The sequence below is a fragment of the Eleginops maclovinus genome, chromosome 4, assembly GCF_036324505.1.
Source record: "Eleginops maclovinus isolate JMC-PN-2008 ecotype Puerto Natales chromosome 4, JC_Emac_rtc_rv5, whole genome shotgun sequence".
Taxonomy (NCBI): Eukaryota; Metazoa; Chordata; class Actinopteri; order Perciformes; family Eleginopidae; genus Eleginops; species Eleginops maclovinus.
In genome coordinates, this window is record NC_086352.1 from 28,613,837 (window position 1) to 28,641,805 (window position 27,969).

The 27,969-nt window shown below is 40.8% G+C and overlaps 1 protein-coding gene across 1 annotated transcript in view; it reads right to left on the reverse strand.

Moving 5' to 3' along the window:
- Positions 1–6,119: 6,119 nt before the first annotated feature.
- Positions 6,120–27,969, reverse strand: part of otog (otogelin) — a 44,292-nt gene continuing 22,442 nt past the window's right edge. Inside the window, exons 25-55 of the mRNA XM_063881357.1 lie at positions 27,793–27,912; positions 27,296–27,412; positions 26,923–27,079; positions 26,742–26,768; positions 26,149–26,328; positions 25,143–25,421; positions 23,379–23,496; positions 23,060–23,139; positions 21,819–22,835; positions 21,619–21,681; positions 20,035–21,524; positions 19,559–19,736; positions 19,310–19,461; positions 19,114–19,203; positions 18,827–19,013; positions 17,802–18,022; positions 17,436–17,574; positions 16,773–16,961; positions 16,289–16,498; positions 16,087–16,191; positions 15,216–15,320; positions 15,002–15,103; positions 14,391–14,489; positions 14,186–14,226; positions 13,941–14,016; positions 13,481–13,659; positions 12,180–12,284; positions 11,524–11,643; positions 10,741–10,786; positions 8,318–8,397; positions 6,120–7,523 (exon numbers count right to left, since the gene is read on the reverse strand). Of these exons, the coding sequence (XP_063737427.1) occupies positions 7,323–7,523; positions 8,318–8,397; positions 10,741–10,786; positions 11,524–11,643; positions 12,180–12,284; positions 13,481–13,659; positions 13,941–14,016; positions 14,186–14,226; positions 14,391–14,489; positions 15,002–15,103; positions 15,216–15,320; positions 16,087–16,191; positions 16,289–16,498; positions 16,773–16,961; positions 17,436–17,574; positions 17,802–18,022; positions 18,827–19,013; positions 19,114–19,203; positions 19,310–19,461; positions 19,559–19,736; positions 20,035–21,524; positions 21,619–21,681; positions 21,819–22,835; positions 23,060–23,139; positions 23,379–23,496; positions 25,143–25,421; positions 26,149–26,328; positions 26,742–26,768; positions 26,923–27,079; positions 27,296–27,412; positions 27,793–27,912 (6,273 nt within the window). The 3' untranslated portion in view covers positions 6,120–7,322. The remainder of the gene's footprint in view (positions 7,524–8,317; positions 8,398–10,740; positions 10,787–11,523; positions 11,644–12,179; positions 12,285–13,480; positions 13,660–13,940; positions 14,017–14,185; positions 14,227–14,390; positions 14,490–15,001; positions 15,104–15,215; positions 15,321–16,086; positions 16,192–16,288; positions 16,499–16,772; positions 16,962–17,435; positions 17,575–17,801; positions 18,023–18,826; positions 19,014–19,113; positions 19,204–19,309; positions 19,462–19,558; positions 19,737–20,034; positions 21,525–21,618; positions 21,682–21,818; positions 22,836–23,059; positions 23,140–23,378; positions 23,497–25,142; positions 25,422–26,148; positions 26,329–26,741; positions 26,769–26,922; positions 27,080–27,295; positions 27,413–27,792; positions 27,913–27,969) is intronic.

Below are 27,969 nucleotides of genomic sequence, written 5' to 3' on the forward strand. Positions count from 1 at the left end.
TATCCAATAGAATATGAAGCATTTAATTATAATAAACCACATAACAACACAAGACTTTTACAAGAGCGTTGCAACAAAAAATCTCAAAAACTCAAAGCACTAAGATATAGTGCACCAGAAACACCTTTTAAATCACTGAGTGTTTGGCAGCGTTGTATTACTCCTTTTACTTTTTGTGAACCATCTTAAAACTTCTTTGATTGACAGCTCCTCCTCTGTTTCACTCTTGAGAAAAGATTAGGCCCACCGTCCTCTGTGTTCACTACTCTCAGGGGTCAAAGGTTAAATCAATTCAACCTGTTCTCTCTATCTGCTCCTGCTGTGACAAAGCCACCGGGTCACTTCCTGTAGAGGGGACAAATGTCAAGCACTCTGTCCCAGGACGTCACCTGAAAGCCGGGCTCTGGCCTTGTCATCAGCTGCCTCTCACATCGGGATGTTTTTTCACCCCTCCTCTTTTTCAGGGATGTAAATCAGAGCGACGCTGCCTCGCTGTTCAAAGACGCATCGACAAAAGGAGCGCTGACTGAAGTGGTGACGGTGCTGACGTGTTTTATGAGCTTCTGACCTGAACAGGAAATGGCCTCATCAGCATGTCAAAGTCAAAATCTGTAGTACTAACATTGTTTGTTTTAAGTTTAGAAAAATATCAAGAAAAATGACTTGCTTGCTTGACTTCAAAACTCAAGAACATTGAATTTAAACACAAATTCAAAACCTTCAAAACAACCTGAAAGACAAGAAATTGAAAAAAGAAACTTAAAAAAATACAGATGCATTTCTGTCAATCGCCTAATACATGGTTCATCGCATCAATACCGCTCTTTTTTTATTTCGTTTTTTAAATCTTATGAACAGATTTGCAAAGATTCTCACAATATTCCGTACTACTTTTTTTATAAAATACAGACATAAAAGACAATTTAATAACCAGATTTTGTAATTTCAATGTATTTACATAAATTGAATTATTATTATCCTATTTACCAAGAATGACATTTACCTTTTCAGTAACTTCACAAATTTTAAAAAATTCTAGCAATGATCAGGAGAATAAAACTGAATTAGATTTAAATATATCTGTATCAGAACCTGATGAATTAGCTAATTAAGAAAAACTTCAGCTCATTCATGTCACGGTTTGGGGGAAAAGGACCCAAGCACAGAATGAATTGAGGAGGCAGGTATGGTGTTTAAAGTAAAAGCGAGCTTTATTTAAATTAAAGCTGATAACAAAAAGGAACTACAAGAAACTACTAACCAGGGGACACGACGTACGGGGCAAAACACCGACAGGGACAGGAACAGCAGGAAACATCCCCAAAACTGGTTAGGGAACAACGAAGACAACCGGACAAGAAACAAAAGGAGAAACAAGACTAAATACACAAGGGTAATCACAAGACAAGACACAGCTGGAGAGGGGAGGAGAAACACAAGGGGCAACAGGTGAACACAATGACACAGTCAGGCAAGGGAGGGAAACTCAGAGAGGAAGTGAACTAAACATGACACAAGAGGGGAAAACATTTTTTAAATAAAACAGGAAACAACAAACACAAAACAAGGATCATGACAATTCAAACGTTTCATAATACTTTAAACCAAATAAAACTGTTTAGATAAAAAGTTTTCTCTAAATGCCTCTTTTTCTGGTAATTTCAGATATATTTGAAATCATGGTAGCTGCTGCTTGGGGGTGATTTGCTATAAAGAAATAAAAGTTCTATAAACTAAAACTATCAATGCTGCTCTGTCACATGTTAGAATCCTTGGAGTACGGGTAAAAGAAATGTGAGATTATGCTTCACAGGTATCCTGGTGCTGATTCATAGCGACCATGCTCTGTATCATGTTACTGTCTGTGAGCTCATGTTCAGGTAGTGTTGGCAGGAGTGTGGAGGCGAGGAGTGCAGCAGAGCTTTAGTGCAATATGCATGTGATGTTACGTCAAACAAATATAATCAGTAGTGGAATGTAATAAGTACATTTACTCAAGTCCTGTACTAAAGTACAATTTGAGGTCCTTGTACCTGAATAATTTAATATTATGCTTCTTTTGACTTTTGCGCTAAATTTTGGAAGCAATATGTTGTTCTTTTACTCTGTATTTTGCATGAATTAGCCAGACAGCTTTTAAGTTTTGCTGTTTATTTTTATTGAAACAGTTTAATTATGGAATGGGCTTAAAGCTCATCTGACTCTAGATGAATGATATATAAAATAAATATTTTCTCATGGACAAGCTCTAGATGTTTAACTTTGATCAATATGGGGAAACATCTCCCAGGCGTTAAGGTAAAAAATGAACAAAACAGAATTTATTTATGTTGTTTTTAGTTTTCTCAAATGCACTGCAATCGAGATCAGCCGGAGTAAACAGTCACAGAGAGAAGAGCCTGTCTTGGTTTCAGTGTGGGTCACTCTACCACCGTGTTGTTGGGATGGTGGGGCAGGTTGGGGCCTACAGCCTGGCCCTGAAGTGTTTTGGGTTACACTGTAAAAATTGTGACGTTATGACACTCCAAATGTGTGTTCAACAACCTCTCAGAAAGTAAGAAATATCTTCTCCCTTTTGTGAGGCTGCGGAATCACTCGGACACTGTGTCGCTCTGGAAGAGGAGTGATGGATTGGTGTTGGGGGGCTTTAAGTGGGTGGAGGGTGAGGGGTAATGGTGGAAGTTTTAGGTAATTGGGAAGTGGTTTTAAGGAGAGGGATATAATTAGTAAATATGTTTTATTACCATTTAACTTCAATAAGCAGCAGCTGATTGCCAGCAATGATGAGTCTGTGAAGTGTGTAGTGACCCCCTTCCCGTAGCTGTGTGTGTGTGTGTGTGTGTGTGTGTGTGTGTGTGTGTGTGTGTGTGTGTGTGTGTGTGTGTGTGTGTGTGTGTGTGTGTGTGTGTGTGTGTGTGTGTGTGTGTGTGTGTCTGTGTGTGTGTCTGTGTGTGTTTGTGCAGCTGTTCTGGGCTTGTCACTGAACCCTCTCCCACAATGCATTTCTCTCTGGCTGGATTCTGTGGGACAGCTCAGGAGAAGTTCAGGTTGGCTGGGAAAAAATCCACAAATTGTCATTTTATTCTTTTTAATTTAAACCTGTTAATCCCAGAGGCCGATATACGTTGTTTCTGACTGTGTGTGACGACACTGTTGAAAGGCATTATGGGTCATCTGGGTTTTTCATGCACTCGTTACACTACCGTACTGTTCTTTAAGTTATATATTTAGCTTAAAGACAAATAATATAACATTGACCCTATAAATATATTTAGTTTTCTATCTACATTTTTTATACTTATATATAAATCCAATTTATGCTTTTATTCTGATTTGTCTTTATTTTATGCCTTGTCCTAAAAATGTAGTTTTTTAATTGGCAGAAAATACAAATTCTCATTTGAAGCACAGCTACTTTTTAATTGAATTTAAGTATAGTACCTGAGTAAAACCACGTCTTTACTGAATGGATGATGACTAAATAATGGTTATTAGTTAATGGTTTTGGAGGCATTTCAGAGCTTTAGCTTTTCGGGTTGGCAAAAATAATGCAGACATGATTCCTTAAAGGGTGGGCATTGTTAGAAGTTTGGGGGTGGGAGTGCAGCTGTTGTAGTGGGAAAAGCAGAGCAAGCTTCAGCCCCCGTCCACCACACCTCACCCATAAAGTTTTCTTTAACTGTTGGATGATGTGTAGAAAATACAGCAATACTTTTTCCAGAAATCCAGGCAGCAGCAGCTTTCTAAACATGATGCTTGATACTGACATGCAGCAGTGAAAGAAATATTCGGATACTTTACATATGATTAGGCACTAATATTTAACTGTTTAAATTGTTTACAACTACTACTGCATTAAAAATATGGCTTCAGAAAAGAATGTGAGTGAAAAGAAGAATGTTAGTCGGTGTGGTGGTAAAGTGTTTTACTATTACATATGATACTGATGTGTAGTGAGAATTGTACTGCTGTGGATGTTAAAGGTTGTACTCATTTGAACTCCTTATATATTGTTGGTTGTGATAGAGTAAATCATATTCAATAAGTTCTACAATGTTTGTCGCTATCCTTTGAGATCAGCCACACTTTTTTTTTCAACATTTAAAACTGTCAGAAGCACTGCCGTGTCAGAATTTTCAGATATATTATTCTCATTTTCAGCTTCATATTTGTATTGTGTATTGTCTCTATGCTTTACTGTTCAAAAAGGTCTTTATTTTTCTCATACTGCCTGTGCTGCAGCAACTTTTTTCAACCTCTGTCTGAAATCAGAGTCCAGTCTGTCAGTCAGACCATCATGTAAACTACAGTTTGAGCTTTAACCACTACACCCGAATATCTGTATAGATCTGTGCTGTTCCTGAGGGACTGCACTGCACTCTCCATCTGAGCTCTTTGTGATCTCCTCACCTGCCCTTTCGCAGGTCATCAGATATAAACAGTGATGGCCCGGCTTACATGTCTGCTAAGAAATCCCTGGATTTGTGGGTTCACGGCTCGGTATCATTTTCCCGTCTGCCCGTGCCAACACGCTGCAGCATGTAATCAGCCATCCAGCCAGTCTGGAGTCTGGGACACGAGAGGAGGAGGAGCAGATTTACTGGTCTGACTTCCTCTGGTTATCCATCCTCACACATCTGGAAAAGGGTTTGATTGATACTGGACACTGAGCCTCTGAAATTAAACATGCAACAGCAGTGTTTTCCTGTTGCACTCACACATCTGCTCAAGTCTGACTGCAAACAGAGAAGTCAGAATACTTTTTTTTAACAAAGTAAATGGTCTATAAACAAACACTACTGAACATTTGAGCATTAAAACAAGAATGGAGACCATTTTGATTGTAAAACAGAACTGCTTTGTGTTCTCTCTTTGTGTAATAGCACTTAAGTGGCCAGTATGTTTGCTACAGCTCACTGCTCATAAAGTTTAGCAATCAGATAATAGACGTTAATAAAGCAAATTATGTCCTTTTAAAGCTACAACACCCCTTGATTTTTCTCCACAGGAGGCAGTGACAACTATCCTTTATTCGTCTAGGCTATAGTCACCCTTTAGGTATCACCCGTCAGTATTACACTGCACATACGGAATACATCTAGCATTTTTATGCAAAGTCCTTTGTGTTACTTTGCTGTTTAAAAGGTCAATTACATAAACAAGCTCACTGGTAAGGCAGTGTCAAACCAGTACGACCCTTAACCTACGAGAAAAGATCTCAGTTTTTGTCAAAGCAGTCTGGTGGCTTTGGAGAGAGCAAACATTGCTGTTTCAGCTCTCTGTAGGAAATGCTTTCTGGTGGCACGGTAAAGTGTTGAAATATTATAAATATAGCATGTTCTTACACTGAAAATACATGTTTATAAGTTGGTGGGGCGTTTCTTTTAGGTGGCTAAAATACTTTTGTTGCTATCACCGTCTGTTTTGCTTCTGTGCAGTTTCTCCTGCCTGCTTCTCCAAACTGAGAAGCTGTTGGTAAAGCACTCCATAAAACCTCACCTATCCTGTTAAGGGGCCCAATTATGCTTTTAGGGTTTTCCCTTTCATCAAGTGTTATTTAAGGTTTGTTTGCATGTAAGTGGTCTGCAAAGGCCCCCCTGCCTGAAACACCTCGATTGACGTCCTTTGTTTACTTCTGTAACATAGTGACATCATCATGTACTTCACTCGTCCTTGTAATTACTAGTGCTCCAACACAATGTACGTGATAGGCTAAGGAACGGGACATCTCTAAGCAGTTGACCAAACACAGCAGACTGGGCTCTGGTTTCAGACGGAGGGTGAAAGAGCTGCTGCAGCACAGTAGCATAAGGAAATAAAACACTTTTTAAACATTAAAGCATGTAAACTTTTCACAGTAGAGGCATAAAATACAATTATGAAACCTGAAAATGTGCATAATTGGTCCCCTTTAATACATCTTAACCAGCCAAAAGAAAAACGAGTGAAAATGTGTACATTTTGCACAGTAACGACAGTATAACATAAATAGAAACATCATCTCTACTGCTGTCCTTCTATCATAAATGAGTCAACTATTTCAGTTTTTTCAAAGGAAATATTTATTGAAAATGCAAATGTACATTTGTATGACACAAATCCTCAACTTTCCAGGAGAGTCTGTTTGATCTGAATTTAGTCCAGAGAGAAACCTTTAAAACGCATTATCAAGCTCTCCATTATCAAGGAATAAAACCAAATCAAGTTTTGGGAAATGTCCTGTTTGGTTGTTCTCAGTTGGTCCTAATGCTTCTCTTCTCTCTTTGTACTCGTCCATAAAACTCAGAATGTTTGTGCTCTATCAAACTCCAATAAATAAATAAAGTGCTCCACGTACAGTTGGGTTTAAATCCTTTAAACACCTCACTAGTGTTGATTATATAAAGTAAATGTCAAATCACTAAATATACAGTTGATTGTTGTCTTTCTAAAATTGATATATATAAGAATTTGATATTGCAAATCATTTTAAAAAAGTAAAGATATTTACAAAAAACAAAGCACAACATGAGGAATTCTGGGAAATTCTGGGTAAAATATGAATCTCTCTCTCTCTACTTCTCAGTTGTGGAAGCACACTGAAGATGATGAGCAGAAACAGTGACTCCCACTACAAAACAAAATTTCACTTGCTTTTCACTTTGCTTTTGCTCAACTTTTACTTCCCTCTGCAGTCTGGCAGCGAGGTGGCAGTGCAGCTGTGCAGCAGGTCGTTTTGGGACTATGCAGAGGCGTTCATAGCACTGACTACTGGTACTGAGAAAGGAAGCCTTTTGTTTAATACAACATAGAAGGTGGAGAAGGGAGGATGTAAAAGAAAAAGGAATGATGGGAAATTTGACCATCCTGCTGAGTATCGCAGTAATTTTATTACTGGTATGAATTACAAGCTACCAGTCTGCTGCTTTTATTTTACAATTAAGAAACATTTAAGCTGCACAGTAAATTATCTTCAAGTTTTTTAAAGTTATTAAAATACTGTTTTGATTAATCAAAATCCTCAAAATAGTAATGAAGGCTACACTCTTTACATTACTTTTTTTACTTCCCTTGGAAGGTAAATATCAGAGGTCAAAGGTCAACTTTAGGGCCCAGTTGTGTGCAGCTGGCCTGCAGTACCACCTCTCTGCCAGCAGAGACAGCAAAACAACTACGGGAGAGCAAGAGCGTCAGTCATGAAGTCCAGCCAATCGCAGCTCAGTGTTCCACTCTCACAACATCCTAAAGCAACAAGGCTGAGCTTCCACCTTCCTCTTCATTGTTTTGTTGTATAAGACGATGTAGATCTAAACACCATTTGTGTGTGTCTGTGTAGTGTGTGTTTAGGACCACTGGCAGGAGCAGTCGGTGGGCTCCTGGATGGTGTAGCTGACCCAAGTGGCGTTGCCGCTGCAGTACAGCTGCACGGAGCGCCGCTGCAGCCCTGTCTCTCTGCAGCACTTGCAGAAGCGAGCGTACGTGTTGATGTTGTAGTTGTAGATGCTGGCAGACGGACACTTCCCATCACATGACACAATGTTCACCTGCAGGACACAGACAGTCAGTGAAAAGAAATCAGGGCTGCAAAAATAAAAAGCAACTTATACAAAGTTCAAACAAATCCAAAACTAAAATGTGTGTTAGATGTGAGGCGGGGTTGCCAACTTTACTTATTGTGGCAAATAAAGCCCAAACTGGTCAGATTATTGCTAAGGGAAGATACTGCTACATTCATTTTCAGGGTTACAATTTTAAATTAAGCTTGTATGCAGATGATGTATTGCTCTCCTCTCACACAGAAACTTCTTTCAGTGTTTTTGATGTATTTTTGTATCAATAAGTTATGATCAACAGTATGTTCAGGCAATGCAAAACATGTAATACACTGCCAGTGATTTTAATTCTACATCTAGGAAAGAGATGCTATATTTTTGAAACAAAACGGGGTGAGAGCAAACTGAAATAAAAAAATAAATGAACTTCCAATGAACAGGAGAGAACATTAATCTTTTCTGTGACTTCTATTTATCTGCTCTGCTATTTAGAGCCCAGACAAACAGTGGGGGCGAAGGACTAAATTGAAACTGCTCGATGCTTCTTCTGATGCTTCTTATATCATTACATTTATTTTATAATCTATAAAACCAAGTATAGAGCATGGCAATACATTTTCAATGAAAATGAACTGACTACACAAAAGAATAGAAAGGACAGTTTGCATTTTGGGATTTCCACATCATTTCAAGTTAGTTGCATTCAGTATACAGATGATATACTGCTCTCCCTCACTTATGGTCTTTACCTGTGTACAGCATATCACAAAAGTCTCATAGCTTACAGGCCTGTTGCTGCGACAGTCGTTTTTTCTGATCGTCATCCTCACCGTCACCTTCTGACACGACTTCCCATCTTCTTTGCCTGTTAACATGACATCAAACCAAATCAGTTGAAATAAAGTTGACATGTGATATCCAAAACTAATCCTTTGAACTGCTGCATGAAGAGACACAGCAAAACACCAGAGGAGAGGAGAAGGTCAGAGAGTAAAAAGGATCATGCACAAGCTTTCAGGCTGTTTTAGTAGATGGGTAAGTTTGGTACAGAAACACACACACACACACACACACACACACACACACACACACACACACACACACACACACACACACGTGTGTAAATAAATTAAATGAATAACATCGTTTGTTTTTAAATAAGTTAGCATGAACATAAAGCAGAGCTGTCATTTTGTGTTTTTTGTTACAACCTTGAATTGAAAGTAACTTCCATTTTGCCTATCAATTAATCCAAAATAGAACAGCCCCTTTTCCTACTGGTTAAAAGCTTATATCTTTGGTTTTCCGGTTTAGCATTAGCAGCATTAACTAGCAGGATGACATGTGACAATGGCCCAAAATCTGAATAAGGACATTTTTTGTGGTTAAACTAGCGAATACTTTCTGTCTGGCTAACAAGCGGGCTAACAAACAGGCTAACAAGGAAATGATCTATCTATTTATCTATCTATCCATCCATCTATCTATCTATTTATCCGTCCGTGTGTTATCAAGCGAGCTCACATTATTCATCTATCTACTTAGTTAGCTAGCTTAAATTAGCAACCCATATCAATCTCAAACTAGCTAGCGAAATGTTAGCTATCTAGCTAACTATCACCAAATTGGCGGCTCTCAATATAAATTGGAATTATTATCTAATATCTTACAGTTAGTGCGGACCTGTGTCTACCGTACAGGACGTGAGAGTTATTATTAAAACATTGTTGACATAATTTTATACAGCCAACAGCTGTAAAGCAATCACATATTGGCAATCAAAATAGTTTCTTGCCTGAAAAACCGTTGACCTAACAGTTCATCCAAAAGCTCAAAAACTGTGTCTTTGTACATTAAAGGCTGATAAAGATTGCGGCACTATGCAAAGTAATCCCAAATACACTTTAATTGCAAGTATTAACACATAATATGGCGATGTGGAAATGCCCTAGAGCCAGCAAAGAATAAGGTGAGTAACTAGGAGTTGATAAATAAATATCCAGAAGTTTGTTTCAGTCAGACCCGTCTACTCTGGTTTCAGTGTTTGCACTGATGATTCTTTGACAGCAAAATGCCTCACACAGCAGCTTCAGTTTCCCACACAGTGCCCCCTGGTGGCAGAGCAGCACAGCAGCTGTGGTGCAGCAACAAACAGATCTTCTACAGCGGTTACATGAAACACAGGCCCGTCACCAACCCACATCAGTATCTACTCACACATGCAGACGTCTAAGCCCGACTACTGGGCCACTACCAACAGTACATTGTTGGCAATCAACAATGCACTGCCCAGACAGTGCTAAATTGGGAAAGAGTTTAGTCGCGTACATGTATGTGATCCACAGGGAGGGGTGGGGGTAAATAATAAATTATTACTGTCCTCTCAAGTGTGACTTCATTTTTGGCCCATATGAAGTATTGTCCTTTTTTTGAGGTGATAATTCACCTTAATTCCTTTGTTTTATGATTTTAAAAAGATCATTCTCTAAAAACACTGAGAATGTAACTGCTTCATGAAGCAAGGTTAATTCAACATTTGCACCATGGTTGATTTAAATATATATTTTTCCATTTTCATACTCTGATTTGGCTTTATTCTACTAATTTTTACTCCACCCAGACCTGAAATGACAAAGCACTTGAGAGGACGCTTCTGGTAAATTTCAGTCAAACTTCCTGTATGTTTTATTAATATTTTTATTTTTTCCGGGAGGGAGTACATTGTTGAATATCAACAATGGCACTGACAAGCCTTGTTGTTTTGGTACCTCGTTCACAGTTTGTGTTAACTGTGGGAGTCAGGGGGCTAACGGGGAAAGGGAACAGAGAGAATCCAGTACCTGGTGGGATTGGTACATGAGGGTAAGCTGCAGCACATAAACCACAAACCCACTTGCATTTGATCATATGCTTTTCAGTGACTCCTACGTCTATCAGTTCTGTCTATCAGAGATCTGTTGCCTTTTTTTCAGAAATCACTGAAAAGCACACTGACACTGACTAACCTTAATAAACAGCAGACAAATGATACAGCTAGGATCCAATTCAGAAACTGTGATTGAATATTCTGGACTGAAATGGACAAACTGAAGGGCACACATGTTGGAAACATGTTGAGCGGCAGGTAGAGGCGCTCTTCAGTGTCAGCTGCAGCCTACAGCTCTACACTAACTACACAACTGCTGCTACGCTCAGATCAGATACTCACATGTTTTGCAGCATCCGTCCATGTAACTTACGACCGTTCCACCGATCTGAGTGCAGATGAGAATAGACATGTTAAGGAATGCCTTTTTTTTTGTATTGTTAGAAAACGTATGCCTTTTTATCAGAGTTTGTTGTTTGAAAGTTGATATTCTTTGGCGGAAATTCTTGATGAATCCAATTTGGGGTACTCTGTTTTCATCACTGAAAAAGCTTTTAAAACAGTGGTTCTCAAACTGTTTTCACGCAAGTTAAATGACCAAACCTGCTGAAGTATTTAGAGACAAATGGCACACAATATTGATACTCCAGATCAAGATATGCCTTGTCATATTTCAAAAAAGACTTGTGCATCACCTGTTAAAGGGGCCCTATTTTGTTTTTTTGAGTCTTCCTTATCCTGTAGTGTTGTGTGTTATATAGTGTGTTGGTAAGGGCAGGCAAAATAAGAGTTTCTTCTCACCGCTCCTTTCCATCATGGTCTAAACTGCTCTGAGTGTATAGGTGTTGCATGAATTATGTCACATGATCAGGACCAATAAATTAAATGAAAGTAAATGTTTTTGTACATGTAAATGGTCTACAAAGGCTAAAATCCCAACCGTTCCCTCCAGTGGGAGTTTCTCTCACACACACACTCCCAACCCTGTCTGAGAGGAGCCATGAACTGTCACTCTCTGTCCCTCCTTATAACCACTATCACACAATAAATATGTAAAAAATGTATTATTGCCAGTTTTTAGGTTAAACGTTGTGTGTGTGTTTGTATGCGTTGCCTCACACTGACCTTCATACACTCTGTCTCATTGAAAGGTGGGCAGCTGAAGGAATAGGAGATAAGCGTGGGTCCAGACAGAGTATCTGTGCAGTCGAACTTCATGCAGTTTGATACCCAAGACTTCCCAGGCTGAAAACACACCAACAGCATCAACAACATTAACTAAGGCATATACAGTAAGTACTGCTACTAATAATTAAAGATAATGACTCCGAAAAGGACTAAGGCCACGTTTCAGGATTGTCTAAGGCCTGTTGAGACAAGAACATCGTTCAAAATGAATGGTGCTGTTGTTCATTTTAAATTGAAAGATCCAACATTTCATTTCCAACACATTATGAGCAGAGAGTTTGCACAGTTATCATAGAGATTCCCTAGTATATAATAGAGGGTATTACATGTAGTCACATACTGTTCGGCACTTGGCTTGAATCTCAATATAATAACTGATGAAACTACCTCCTGATGAAGAATGTGACTTGATTGACAGCTCCAGAAGAAAGCTATTAAGTAGACCTGGTAATAAACATTTTCTCAAGATGTCCTTTGTACAGAACTCACGTTTTTTCAGTACCTTGGTTTAAATTACAGATCATTTAGGAAAATACTCAGTATTACTGTTAATAGTTGATTTAAAATGATTGTATAAATAGTGGACTTCCTACCTTATAGAGAACTGTCGTGCCGTTCTCGTGCGCGTAGATGCAGGAAATATTCTTACAAACACCGCAGCAGGTCGTCTGGTCCTTTGGAGGAACATAGATCTGATTCTGAAAAACACAAAGTTTTTGAAACGATGGAACAAACTTTTTATTGTTTTTATCTGCAAGAAAAGAAGAGAATATTTATGAAGATATGTATTTATTGACATAGATATTTGAGTGTATGTGTTTCTTTCCCACTGTTTTTAGAGTTGGGTGTAACGAGTTACAGTAATGTATTACTTTTTGCTGTAACGCAGTAATATAACGCATTACTTCTGAAATGTGGGTAATATAATACCCATTACAATTCTCAGTAACGCAGTTACAACACATTTTAACCCGAAATGATGTGGTGTTTTGTTTTTGAGAATTCACAAACATCGCGAGACATTCTGACACCAGAGAAATACTTGCGCAGGTAGAATAGTAACTCAGTAAGCCTGTTTACTATTGGTTAAGAGGGCTGCAGAAACAGTTTTGCGATTGAAAGCTGCAGATTCACAACGCAGAGCTGCAGGCTCGGAGAAAAGAAAAGAGAAAGACAGGAGTGTGCACAGGCCGAAGAAACAGAAGGTAACTTCCTTTCAGTCTGCTGCTTGAACCCCGAGAAGTTCAGAGACTCGTGGCAGAGTGTTGAAGATCTGCAGCCTCTGTCCTCTGTGGAATCGCCGGCTTTTAGAAAGCTTGTCAGCAAAATCCCCGTTAACACACCTATGACAAGGTGAGCTAACACTGCCATAGAGACTCGTTCATATACAGCAGGTTACAGGGCCGTGCAGAGGCTCCACTAACATGTTATTAATAACACACAGAGACGTCATGTTACCGGTATCAAATATTATTCAGCCCACTCAAACAGAGCATGAGTTTAATTTCCAGCTCTTTTCCTAATGTTCAGCATGTACTGCCAGATAGATAGCTTTAATTAATGAGCTGCAATGAACTACATTTTAGCATTTAAAGCCTTACTTTTGCAGTTATTTTGGTGAAAGTAACTCAAAGTAACACAAAAGTATTGTAACGCATAACAGTTCAGAGACAGTAATAATGTAATGTAACTTATTACTTTAAAAAGACAGTAATAAGTAATATGTACTGTATTACATTTTGGAAGTAACTTGCCCATCACTGGTTATGAGTGCTGTAGTTGTTCTGTGATTGTCACTATCATTAGTGAAGGATGTGAAAACTATTATTATTCAGCATCACATTGTATGTACATTGCTTGTGTGTAGGTGTGTTGTGTGTGATTGTGTTCCTACTGGCTGGCAGTGGGCGGAGCAGTTGATGCTGCTGGTGCGCAGCAGGTGGAAGCCGCTTGCCGGGTCCAGGCTCCGGCTGCATTGCCTGCTGTGACACAAGCCGTCGTCCTGGTGCTCCACCAGAGTCTGACCCGGCCGTAGGACGCCGCGCTCGCCAAACACACACACCGCCTCCCGCACTGAATATACACACAGACGAATGGTTAAAGGTCAGAGGTCACAGTCTACATGTCACCAAACTGTCAATTAATATAATCTTTAATTAAAACACTTCTGTTATTTTTCTTCTTTACATTTTTTTGATTTTATTTGTCTGACTAAATGTATCTGTTTGTTAATTGTTTTAGTGATTTTAACCCTTCTAAATAGCAATACATTCCCATGCTTTTGGGAAAATAAATTGAGTTTTTGATTGTCTATCATTTGAATTTGAAACAGCAACTTCCCATGCAGTTCTTACCACACTTGTATCTTTTGCAGGCGCACTGGTTCTGTGGGTCAGACAGGAAGGCCCGGTCCAGTTGGGCGGCCTCTCCCTGCAGAACACAAAGTGACCAAACTGGGTTCACATAGAGTACAACAAACATGGAACCAAGGACACAGATGAAAAGAAATTACTTCAGAAATTGAGAACGAGAGAATACAAACTGTTATTTATAAATTGTATGTGAAATACATTATTAAGTAAACACACTCATGACTTACCAGGCTACATTTTGGGGATGTAATCTTTTCGCAGGAGCACTCTAAAAATAAAAATCACGACTGGTCATCATACCATTTCAGACTGTACAGCTTTAAGACTTACAACACCAAATTCTCCACTATCATATACACAATGTCCCGAAGTCAAAAAACATTTAAAATGTAGGCGGCAAGTTTTTCTGTGGGAGGTTTTTATTAGTTTTACCGCATGTTTGGTTTGGACAGCAGCGACCCGGACTGGACACAGACACCGCCGACATCCAAGCAGGACAACCAAGCTGAGGGCACCTGTAGGGCTCACACACTACACACACACACAAAAAGCAAAAAATATGGTATATTAATATACAGTACATCAATGTAAAGTCTCTTTTTTGTCACAATGCATTACATACAAGGTTCAGTTGGCCCCTTTTATTAAAGATTCCAACTGTGCCTTTACCAACACCTTTTGGATTATAATCTCACTGCACAGATTCTGTACGATTTTTGGAAATTCCCTTGTCAATTTTTTTGCATGTCTTTGCAAAACTGTACAGCTGTTTCATTGAAAAACAGATACATTGTGTTCATGTATTCTTAAATATTCTATTGTATTTAACTTTTTGTTGAAGCATTTTCTTTTATCTTTTATTTGCTCTCACTCACTTTATTATAGTGCACGAAAACAGCAAAGCAAATATAACCCTGGTTCTGATACCAAATATGAGAGGAAATCCTCATCTGGTTTTTCAAATGTTTAAAGGTCCACCCTGTAAATGCAAAAATACAAAAAGGTAACTAAAAGAATGACAAAGTGTGTGTTTGTTCTCTGACCACATTGGTAGGCGGGGCAACATCTGTCCGTGGTGTTACCATCCACCGTCAGCACCTCGCCGTCATGGCAGAGAGGAGGCATCTCCGCGCAGGAAGAACACACTGCATGAAACACACACATCATTCATCACACTGATGGCTTCAAGTTCACCTGCTAAAGTTACCCTCATTATAAAATAAGAAACAGAAGATGGAAGTTCATTTCTGTACTGACTGCAGATGTAAGCGAGGCAGCAGCTGCCGTCGGCTCTGGTGGCGATCAGCGTCTGGTCCTCTCTGCAGGAGGGAACGTCCGATTCACAGAGTTCAGGATCACACTCTGTAGATAAGAAAATATTACAGTAATAGGAAATACATATTTTAGGAAATTTCCATATTTGCTTTCTTCTCCACTTCTCCAGAATTATATAAAAAAATGTTCCGTTCTCATACTGTATCAGTAGCCTACATTTAAAATTACGCCGGTGACGATTAGCTAAGATTAGCATAAAGAGTCAAAATGTTTGGAAAAAGCTAGCCTGGCACTGTCTAAAGGTTAAAAAGTCTCTAAAGCTCCTGAAATTAACATGTTATATATCATACATTTAATAAAATATTGAAGACGTTTTTGCTATTTTTTACGAGGTATCTAACAATTCATTGCACTTTCTAAAGAGCTGAGATGGGTTATTTAACTTTGGAGGTGCAAGCTGTTTGTGGTAGAGATTCTCGTTTTGGACACATGAGCAGGAAGTGCACCACTTTCCCATGCTTGAAATAAAAACTGTTATGTGCATGGAAAAAATAAATCTGACCTAGAAGAAAACATGAATGGGCCTCTTGTGGCCAAAATCAGTATGACACAACAGAAAAAAGATTTTGCGGAAAAAGATTCACCTGGCAAACTTTTTAACATATTCAAAAAATCTTACCCTCAAGTCAATAATATAGTAGATCAGATTTATTTTTTCAATTTAAGTCAGACAAAGAAAATGGATCACTATAATGATTTACTTTCTCCCTTTCCTCTCAGAGCTTCCGTACATCACATCTGAACACAGTGCATTACTTTAAAATGAAGCCATCACTTCAGAGAGGAAACTCACCACACATGAAGTCTGGACAGCAGGAGTCCTGTCTGTAGTATGACACCACCTTCTCTCCGTATTTACACTCAGGAGGGAGCAAGTCACACAAGCTATGGTTACAAACTGTAAAAAAAAAAAAACAACACATTCAATGAGCCTTGATTTGATGCTGTTCTCTGGAAGATGTTTAATTAGAGCTCAGGAACTCTGGTGGCCTCACCGCAGACTTTCTGCGGACAGCAACTGGTGTCATCTGCAAGGCTGATGATCACCTCCCCTGCTCGACGGCACAGTGGGGACGCCACATTGGAGCAGTTGTACTCCATGGGAACGATTGTGTCGTTGACGCAGCTATACATGCAGCATGCATCTTTGGAGGCTTTCCACACCTCACCATTTGCACGAGGAAAGCCGGAACTGTCAGTGCAGGCTGCGCGCACACACACATGCACACGCGCGCACGCACACAGACACACACGCACACACACACACACACACACACACACACACACCATTTCTAGTTAATGGTTTTGTGATTTCAAGAGTCTACTCAGAGTATCTTACTTTAAGGATAAAAAAAATACAGTTTAAAAATATTAATGACAGGTTCCCGAAACAATGTCATGCCATAGTAACCTATTGTTGTTGCCTCTAGTTCAAGCCTCCCCTTCTCTCTTCTACAGGGAGTGGAGGTGTTGTCTTACCGCACTTCTCAGGTGAGACGCAGAGGGCCGAGTACGGCCGGTGAAGGAGCGTTCCCGCGGGGCACACGCAGCCTTCAGTTAGGCCTGAACACTGATCCGGGTCCGCGTCAAAGTCGTGGTTCGGGCAGGACTGAGAGGTGCAGGCTGGCAGACAGGCCTGATACCGCAGAGTGTCGGGACACACAAAGGCTGCAGGAAGAGACACGACCACTATGTCAGTCCCTTAAACGCATCACTTGACTTTAGGAATTTTATATATAATGGTATTAATGATATCAGTCAGATTTAAACATTGAAGTATTTATGACATGTTAATAAAAAACATGATATGTTTTTTATTAACATGTCATAAATAACTTGCGATTCAAGTGATTCTTGAATTGCAAGTTATGGTTGGATGCCATGTTAGACCAAATAAATGATAACCTTTTTTTTATTCAAATATTCTAAAGATATTAATATAATATCGCAAAAATATATTCTTTTGGTCACAACGATTATGTAGCATTAATTACAATCACAAAAACTCCAGGGACTACCAACTATGATAACATGAACATTGCCAACAGATACAATCAAACAAAAATTATTTCACCAGCAAAGTTTGGATGGCTCATTGGCAGAGTCAATATTTTAACCCTCTGTTTAAGGCAGAAATCTTACGGCAGTAATCTGGAGTCCTCCATTCAATGCAGATGTTGAATTTGTGGCAAGAAGCCACGTAGGCAGCCAGAGCAACACACTGGTTGTTGACGTACTCTGCATCTCGTACCCAAACCTCACAAAATGTGCTTGGCGGGACCTGCACAATAAAACACACAAACAGATGTTGCTGATTATATTAAGATTAATGCTGGTAAATTAAATTCATTAGGATTTTTATAACTTGTTTACATTTTTTTTACTCATCAACCTGTCCAAAAATACATCTTTAACAGCAGACTGCCTTAGTTTCAAGCTAACACTGGCTCCTGTGTAAACTCCTGTAAAAGGAGAGGAACCTGAAAAAAGGTTCCCAGATTAACGTACGAAGGCGTGGCAGGGGGAGAATGCGTCGCTCTGCAGCATGAGCATGCAGCCGGAGCAGTTGCTGGTGGAGCAGTTGAGCTCGCGGCGGCGGCTGTGGCTGATGTAGCTGGTGGTGTTGGGCACCTGCCAACTATCGATGAAAATAGCCGGATCCTCGCTTGCGCCCACAGTGGTGCCGTTGGCCATCGTCAGGTCATTTGTTGGGTCTCCATCACAGAAACCTGGTTTGGGTGCGAGAGAGGGTTAAAATAAATACTAAATTTAATTCAGTCATATGAATGCCTGAGTGTGACAAGCATAGATTTTAAATGAGGATTGGACGTAGTCAGACGTGGTCTAAATGTGACCATGATTTACAAAATTAGAATCATTAGAATCGGAGGATGATTTATGTCACAAATGGACGCAGCACAGCAAACAGTGACATTTGACTTATGCATTAAACCCATAGAATTAGGAGCAGCGGGCAGCTATTGTACAGTGTCCGGGGAACAATGGGGGTCGGGGGAGATTGTGGATGTATGGTGCCTTGCTCAAGGGCACCACGGCAGGACCCAGGAGGTGAACTGGGACCTGTCCAAGTAACATATTTGGCGACCCTACGATTCCGACCTTACGAAGTCCAAGCCCCTACCGACTGAGCCACTGACAGACATCATGCTATATTCAGGAAGAATTTAAACTAGGAATGGAGATCATAATCCTTTTAGGAATATGTTAACTGAGGTAATAAACCAAGTGAGAAGCTTGGTCCTTTTCTCATAGACATCTATACAACCAGATGTTTTTCTGCTGGTCATTAGACTGAAGGCAAGTTCAAGCACTTCCAGTCAGAGCCAGAGGTTGCTTCTTGGTGACAACTGGATTTCGCTGCCAGATGTAATTGTTGAAAGTGCTCAGGAACAATGACATTTTGTGTTTGTTATGATCACTCTAGTAAGGAGAAACTGTGAGCAATACAGCACACAGGTGTTTTAAAGAGAAACATAAACAATGAAAATTGTAAAGAGTACAATTACTCTTACCACAGAGACCCATCGTGTTAAGCTTGTTGCTGGAGCTGTCGGTGTCGATCACCATCATGCCCGTGCTGTGGTACCACTGCAGCTTGAGACCAGCAGGGCTGCGGATCAGGTACATGTTGCCAGTGTCGTATATCTCAAAGCCAAACTTTTTGAATCGAGGCTTGGCATAGCGAGAGTTGACATAGAGCTGGAAGAGAGCATGTGATATCACATAGTCTTATTAGTGTTAGAAATCAGTTCTAAACTTATGTGAAAGTTAATAAACACAGTAATAATCATAATCTTACCCTCCTCTGCAGCCTGTTGATGATGATGTGGTTGGATTTATGCGTGATGTTGAGTGCCACCATACACAGGTTGGTGAAATTCCAGAGAAGCTTTGGAAAGAAAACCAGGTCAAAATGGAAGACAATCAATTGAGTTACTTCAATTTAAAATCACTCTAAGGGAAACTGCTAAGTTTCTGCTAAGATATTGACTCACAGATGACTCTGAATCAGCTGGGCACTCCTGAACCAGTATGCTGACGGTCTCATTGGGCAACTGGGTCACTATATAAGAGGCGGCCTTGTAGATGGCAACGCTGTTCCCATCAAATGTGATCACATTCAGATCTGGAAACATCGAGCAGCGACCTAGAGCAAACAGGAAAGACATCAATGAATGAATACTGGTCTGGAGATGAACTAGGACATGTTTTGTACACATTTTATCTGTGTTCGTTTCCCTCACATGGACAGTCCCACTTTGGGCAGCACTTGTCTCCATTAACCAGTATGGCAAAGCCAAGCAGTCCGCAGTTCGGAGGTTCAGAGGTGAAGGGGCAGCTTTGAGATTTGTTGAACAGGACAAGCTGGTTGTTAACGCAGATGTACTTTGTGCACTCATCCACTATCTCTGCATACGGAGACTGAAAGGCAGGAAGTTAAAAAGTAAAAACCCAGAAGTCACAAAGAAAACATTTAGAAAAACATAGATGAGCAGAAATAAAACTAACGTTGAGTAAGGACTGACTTAAACAATTGACCTAAACTGTATTTAACACATATCTGGGAAGATATCATAAACTCAAAATGTTAAAACTTTTAATACCATGGCCTGTTTCAGCAAGAGGAATTGACGATTTAATTATGTGTCATCTAATTAAAGCTGCAGTTGGTGCTCTTATTCGGAAATGTTTAAAATGAAGATGTATAATGTCAACCTACAATGCAACTCCTGGTTGGTGATACAGCCAAAGATGTTGTCGACTCTACTGTGTGTCTGGTTGTTTCCAGCGTTGTGTGAGGTGAAGTCAGTGCAGGAGGCATGGTTCCACCTGGACTTGTCCGATTTACTTTGTCCTCCTCAGTAGTTTGGACCGAGGTTGCTGCTGGATGTGAAAAAGTTGATGGAGTGGGAATAACGGAGGGCTGGGTGGAGATCAGGTGTGTATCATGTGGATGCGTCACCGATTTGGATGTGGATGGTGAAACTAAATACTCTTTGGTTGTCAGGGTTTTCTCAGAGGTGGTTGTCTCTTGGTTGGTTGTCGTTGGAAGGGCTGTAGAGGTGACCGCCGTCAGAGTAGGAATAGGCACTGGAGCGTGTAAGGTGGGCAAGATGTGAACTGCTATCGTTGTTTCAGCAAGTTCCGTCTTGCTCGTTGGGGCAACTGATTCGGCAGTTGTTGTAACAGTTATAGACGGTTCTCTTAACGTGGTCATTGCGCCAGGGCTCGGTTTGACAGTTGCTGGGCCAAGAGTAGTCGATATGGAAGATACTTCTGGTACACTTGTTGTTATTGTGACCCTTGCTGTGACTGGTCTGATGGTTGACCTCTCAATCGAGGTAATTCTGGGTGTGACTCGGGGTGTCGTTCTTAAAGTGGTCGTCCGTGCAATGGTGGTAGTTGTTGTAGATGGTGTAGCTCTAGCAGTTGATACCAATCGGGTGGTGACTTTCTCCTGGAAAGTGGTTTGCCTTGGAACTGCGGTGGAAGCAGTCGTTGTGTGCAGGGAAGACCAAGATGAAGGTGGTGTAGTTGTAGATCTCGTTGATACCTCCACCCTGCCAGTCACTGGACGTGTCGTCTCTGTAATAGGTTGCACTATAACAGGTCTGAGCGTCGTGTTCACCACAGCTGGTGGAGCTCTTGTGGAGATGGTGGTGACAAGTGTCTCAGGACTACCAGGTGCAGGTGAACGTGGGGGTGTGACTAGTTTCCTGGTTGTAGTGGCTGCAATTTCTTTAGTTGAGATTTCAGGCGACATTGAAGTTTTGGCGGTGGGGGCTGTGGCAGCAGTTGATGTTGCAGAGGTTTCAACCTGCTTTGATGTTACAGGAATCTGAGGCACTGAAGTAGTTTTAGTAGAAGTTACTTCATGGATGAAAGAAGTGACCACTGGCGTTGTCTTCACTGTAGGGCTGTAGAATGGGGTGGAGAAGGTCTCCCAATGGGGTGGCACCAATGGCTCAGAGGTCCGCACAGTAGACGCAGGATAGGAGGAGCTCTCTGTTGTTGGTAAAAGTGGTACAGCAGTGGTTCGTGTAGGAGACACCGGCGGTACAGTTGATTTTGTTGTGGCAGTAGGACCTCTGGATACTGTGGTTGCTTCTGGAACATCTGGGGGGCTTGACGTTGTGGTCTTACTTGTTTCTTCTGTTGGGACGGCAGTGAACCAGGAGGTTCTCTCAGCATAGGTTTTGGTGGTAGGCACTGGAGAAGTAGTGGTAATCTTCAAAGGGGGAGAGGCAGACACTGTTGTGGTAGCTAAAGGTATTTCACTCACAGTGGATTCAAGTATGGTCACTTGCTTTGTCGTTGTTCCCCAGTTTGAGGTAGGAGCAGATGGTGCAGATGTAGTCTGAACAACCTGGATAGGGGTTGACGTTGGTAACTCAGGAACAATTGTTGTAGAAGTTTTGAGTTCCGCAGGAGTGCTTGACGGAACCTTCTCTGTAAAATAAGTTGCTGATGTTTTCTCTGGACTTATGTGCAGTGTTGTTTTACCAGTAGTGAAAGGTGCAACAGGTGTAACTGATTCTGTGGTTCTTGCTGAAGTGACCTTCGGCAACGATACAGTTACGAAAGCATTCAAGGTTGGGGGAGGGAAGTAGGTTGTGGAGTCTGTGCTTTGCAAACCAGGAGGGATGGGTGTAGTTGTTGTTAGGGGTAGTTGCTCCACTGTTACAGGCTTCATGCTGGTTTCTGTTTGTGCAGTGGTAGCAGTAGTGGGTAGAGTAGTCCTGTCTGTTACTGTAGACGTCTCTGAGACCGCTGCAGGCCTTGGACTAGACTCAGTTACTATCGGAGTAACTCCTGCCGAATGTGTTGTAGCCTCCGTGGTCGCTTTGGCTGGTTGCAAGACAACGACAGGAGGGTTACTTATGGTGGTTGGCTGTACAATGGAGCTTGTGACCGGAGCTGCAGGGGTAGGTGGCTGCAGGGTTGTGGCAGTGGTTGTGAAGAGTGTCTTTGGGAGGTCAGAGGGCTTCGTAGTGGAGGTGACCCAGAAGAGAGCTGTGATGGCAAAAGGAGTGCTGCTCATCTCAGACGTGCTTGGGCCGAAGGGGCTAGTAGTAGAGCTCACAGCTCCAGTTTTCCATGCTGTTGTACCAGCTACAGTGGTGGATGAGGCTTCAGTCACTTTAACAGTAGACAGCGGCTTCTCCACATCTGGCCTGATAGTTGGGGGTGTTGGAGGTCCTGCTGTTATAGCAAGTTCAGGAGCTGCTGAAGTTGAGACAGCTACAGGAAGGATTGGCTGGCCAGGGGCCGGTGGTGCCTTTGACAAGGTTGTCTGTGTGCTTACAACAGGACTAGTTGTGGTAATTTTAGTGGTAGGACCAGTTAATGGAAGGGTGGACGATGCAGTTGCAATGGTGGTGGTCTGGAGGAGGGTGGTGGTGGTCTGGAGGTGGGTGGTGGAGGCAGCAGTGCCTGTGGTGGTTTCAGAAGTGACAGCTGCTGAGGTCAGTGGAGCAGGGGATGGCGTTACAGGCTGCACAGTAACTGGGACCTTAATGCCTGAACCCAAACAAAAAAATGTGTGTTAGAAAGGCGCTGCGATTGAAAGACACATAGTTTATACCTAACTAATAACACCGACACAGTTTTTATTTTATTAGCCACCTACTTTCAAACACTGTAACCATGCCACAATAATCTAACCACACAACATCCGGTTCCTCTTAACAATGTGAAACATCTGACATGCAATACAACTCCGAAATCAATCAGTGGATACTCACAGTCTTCAACATTGACACACCGACGGGTGATCTCATCCAGTACCATGTGTGGGGGGCAGACAGGAAGGCAGCCTTCCACTCTGCACACAAAGCAACAAACAGAAAAGAAAAGAAGAAAAAAAAACGTTGGTAAGACACAAAAGTAAGATGTGAATGGGAATACATTTAAATAATCCCTTTAAAAAAATACAACATTTAAAGCTTATTGGTAAAATAAGCTCCATCAGATCATAGGTGGATGACATTAGATATCTAAATCCAGTAGAGAGTATGTTCAAACAGTTTGAGTTGAGTTATGGAAAAAAGTCAAAGGTCTCACTGTGGGATGATGACGCAGGCTTCAGCTGACGGGTCGCTGCAGGTCTTGAAACAGGGGATGACGCAGGAATCATACCTCCACTGACATCGAGGACCAGGGGGGGAATCCGGGCTGGGGCCTAATGGAAAAAAATATAACACTTTACTTCAGTGTCACAAGACTGTTGTTCCTCAAAGATCCTGTTAAATCTTAAATGGGCATTCACATCCATATTAACCATTAACACACCCCTATTACACTGTTCTTACACCCATATTACTGCATTATCACATCCTTATTGAAATATTATGAGACCCATATTATACCGATATTAAGCTGTTATGGCATTTATTATATACATGGACACAGCATGTTAACTGACTGTATCCCCCAGGATATAGAAACCACTAAATTAAGACAATTATTTGATAAACAAGTCCCGCTCTGATATCCTTCTAAAGGTGCTATACAATAGAATAGGGGAATACAAATCTTTGAGGTAAAATAAAGAAATGTCAACATTAAAATCTGATTTATTTGTACTATAGCTTCATGAGCATTGTGTCTGCATAAACAGTATTTAACCTACTAAACCCAAAACCTCTCTTCAATTTGGGCAGCTAAATGTGGCAAAGAAACATTACCATATCTTCTTACTTCAAGCACTTTAGTTTGATCACTTTCACGGTTTCAGTGGTCTCAATACATTAATGAGTGAACATGAATGACATTTTAAAAAGGTTAGTGTTTTTGAACAATGCTTTGCAACAATAAATAGCATTAATGAAGTTTATCACGTCAGTAATCTAGCCTGGATAAAAATTATCCTTAAATGTTTTCCCAGACCAGTAATGTAATGAACTTAGAATGCAATTTGTGTCCGTCTGCCTGAAAGCTGGACTTCATCCCTCGCTCTGAATGTGTTTGGCATTCACTGTCGTCAGCAGGAAATCCAATCTGCTATTGGCTCGGAGGCCTTTTCCATTAACTAACACAAATGCTGCTGTATTTTTAGCATCAGTGATTAGCCTTGGCTTCTCTCCGTGCAGACTATGCAGTTGGAGGAGTCAGTAGTCTTGACCTTTGACCCCTGATGGCCAGCTGAACCCTGAGCAAGGTTCCTGAATCCTGAGGTTTAAAACTATCACTAAAACCTCCAAATGCCATTGACTGTCTGTGTCTCCAACTATTGTCAGATCAACATCAAAGTTTACGAACAGTGTGTTGCAAAGGAATCTCATTACCTTTACCAACAAAAAAAAGCACTGGAAATGTCTGGCAGTTAAGCTTTCTGTATAAGCTAATTATGACTTGAGACAAATATCTTAACCCATAAATGGTTTCTGTATCCTGGGGATACAGTCATTTGACAGGGGTCCATGTGAATAGAATAGCTATCAATATATTTTTATAAATATCTACATATGATTGTCCATTCAAGGGAGCTTTGAAAGGCTTATTGTAACTTGCCAACATGCATGTTCATTCAAATGAAATTCATTTTGATAAATTGTGCTAATAAACACAATCCAGATTCTGGCTGTGGCCATGCATGCATTGAAGTGCACTCAATAGACGTTGTGCACCATACATGCCACTGTGTTTTTCCTGGCTCAATATTCTCTGTATGGATTTAAATGAATTGGTACTAAAAAGTTTTTGCACTATATTAAGCACATTCATATGTTTGTCTGCTACTTCCATTGTAATTGCAGTATCTGTAGCTCTGACACTTTTGTTGATGTGTAGTTTTTGCTGAACATTGGTCATGTCAGTGCTGCTGACCTGTGAGTCTGAACAGTGTGGCCTTGCGGAAGCTGTCGATGTGTCTGTACTTGAGCAGGTGGAGGCGGGCAGGAGTGGCGTGTAGAAAGAAGCCGGGTTTAGCATGGGACTCCAGTGAGTCGTAGCCGGGGATCCAGGTGTTCCTGTGGAGCACGAAGGTGGCTCCGTCCCAGAATGCTTTGCTATCCTCCCACTTGGCCAGCCTCACCTGGCCGCTAGGGCTCGCGTACAGGAAGTAGTTAGGTCGGTCTGATGCCTCAAAGGAAACCCGCGATGTGTCTGTAGAGATAGAAACAAAACATTTTGTTAGTACATCGGGAGCCATTTGGGACACACAGAAGGCATACATATTTAACACCATTCTAATTAAAAACAATGTGTACACACTTATTATTGAATCTTATATTATTGTTGTAGTTAATTTGTGAGCAAACAGTGACTTTTGTCAATGCAAGTCCATCTTCTCCATCAGTGTTTTTACTCAAGCGCTCAAATTATTCAAAACACAGTTAAACACAGAAGGAAAAACACTGGTTGGTTGGATTTGAGGATCTTTGAAACTCTCGGATCACAGATTATGAAGGACAGATGGCGTGATTGGATATTTATGACTGCTGATCAGAAATCCATTTTCTTTGGTATGTCAGCTATGTGTTTCTTTGAAAAGTGTCAAGTTGACATTTTAAAAACTTGTGATTAACATTGTTATCAAATTGAAACCAGGTTAATATGTTTTCGTTCACCACTAAGGTCCAGATGTAGTAAAGAAGGTAGTGTTTGCAGTAACTGTTCCACCAACACAAAAACTGTATAGCCAATTAACTAACCACACAGTTCCCACACTCACTCATTCGTAAAATGTAATGTCGTTTAAAGGTTTTATAAAGAAGAAAAAAAGAAGGTACTGTACAGCAGAAAAAGATGATCCCAAAGTCAGTTTGATTAGTGAAGTGAATCCTGCTTTGTAAATGAATGTTATTGTGCATTGTTAATAGAGGCAACTCACCGTGCGGTCGGGCTCTGCTGAGGCCCGGCGTCATCATGAACTGTGAGAGGACTCCAGGGGTGGGGGTGAAGGTGCTGAGGTTGCCCTTCTGAAGGAACATGGAGCCACTGGACCTGCTGGCTGCCAGCAGCGTGGTCCTATCCCTGAAGGTGATCAGCCTATAGGGCCCTTTACCCAGAACTGCAGACAGGAGGCCATTTTAATGTATCTCTGTTACAAAGTATTAATGCTCATATTAAACGAAAGCCTGTATAATTTATCATAACAATTAGACGTTTTGAAAACCATACTACTCGGTTTAATGTTTTTATGTATTTTTTAAGGGGTTCCAGACAAATAGGGCCTACTGTTTTTTGCTCACTTCTTTATCAGATGAAAATCAAGCAGCAAAGTAACCCCTCACATCAAATCTGATTTTGCCGTCAAAATCAACCAGTTTCTCTCTGTAGCAAAAATACATCCAGCTGGATATTAAACAAAAAACAACAAATAAACTCACTCTTACTGGTATTTATTATATAAATGATTTGTTATTGTGTGTGTTGATGAGGTTTGGTTTAATATCTTATAAATCAGTGGAAAGATTGCCGTACCTTTGTTGTAGAATTCACAATCATATGCTGTGGAAAGAAGCACAGAGACAGTCAAACAGTCATAATAGTAACAACATTTGCAATTATTATTAATACAAAATAAGGGTTTAATTGTTATAGGAAACAGCTTCTGATCGAAATGAAACAGATCAGATTTTTGCAACCTTGCGTTCTGACTTACGGCACAGAGACGGGGATCGCCAGTCGACAGGAACGCCCTGGTGGCAGCAGCGCTGGGCGTAGGCCGCCACGCTGGTGCAGAAACACTCACAGTCTCCTCCACGACTGCAGGCACATGTGTCAGCCAAGCAGTTCATGTAGAACCAGGTTACATCCACCTTAACATAAACAAGAGCAAACACCTTTCAGTAATTTATTGGAAAAATAATGATTTAGTTTTCTTACAAAAACCCAAAGGATGGGTAGGAATAACAGAGTTAAGGTCACGAATAAAACAATTACTGCATCATGTGTTTATTTAATTGCACACAAGCCTAGGGGATAAGTATGGAATACCCGAAAGATTATTTAGAGGTTGTTGTGCTGTTACTCACCACCGGGTGGCAGGCCATGAAGACCTCACTGAGAAGGACGCCACATTGCCGCTTTGCAAACGGCTCTCTGAGCGGACTGAGGCTGCAGGGGTGTCTGATATCTGGACTGTTCACACACTGAACACAGAAACATGCATGCAGAGGGGATAAATCACAACTTTTCATTCGAGGCTTAGGAGTACAATCAGGAAAGCAGAAGTGGAAGTATTACTTATTGCCTTTACTTAAATAAAGGATGCATCAACGGGCAAACGCAGTGGTGAAAAAAGGACAATATTTAGTGGAGTAGAAGTAATAACATTCATAAAATGGAAATACACAAGTACAAGCACATTGTTTGTGTAATTTAATACTTGAGTTAATGTGCTTAGTTGAATTTTACCACTGCTGTATTCTCTGGTCTAGGGTAATTTGTAGGTTTGTGGATTTAAATTGATAAATGTAACGAAGTGACACATGCATCAATAATTTGCGATGATACGGCACATTTCACTCACCTCTGCTGCAGTCCAGCTGTTTCCAAAATCCTGTGAAGTCGGGGAGTCGATGTTGTCGGGTGTCCGCATTTCGTTCACTGTCTTCATGTCAAAGTTCCCGCACAGCCCACTCAGCTTCCCCTGAACACATCACCAAGATCTCTTTTCAAATACCTTAACTTCCTAAATATAATATCC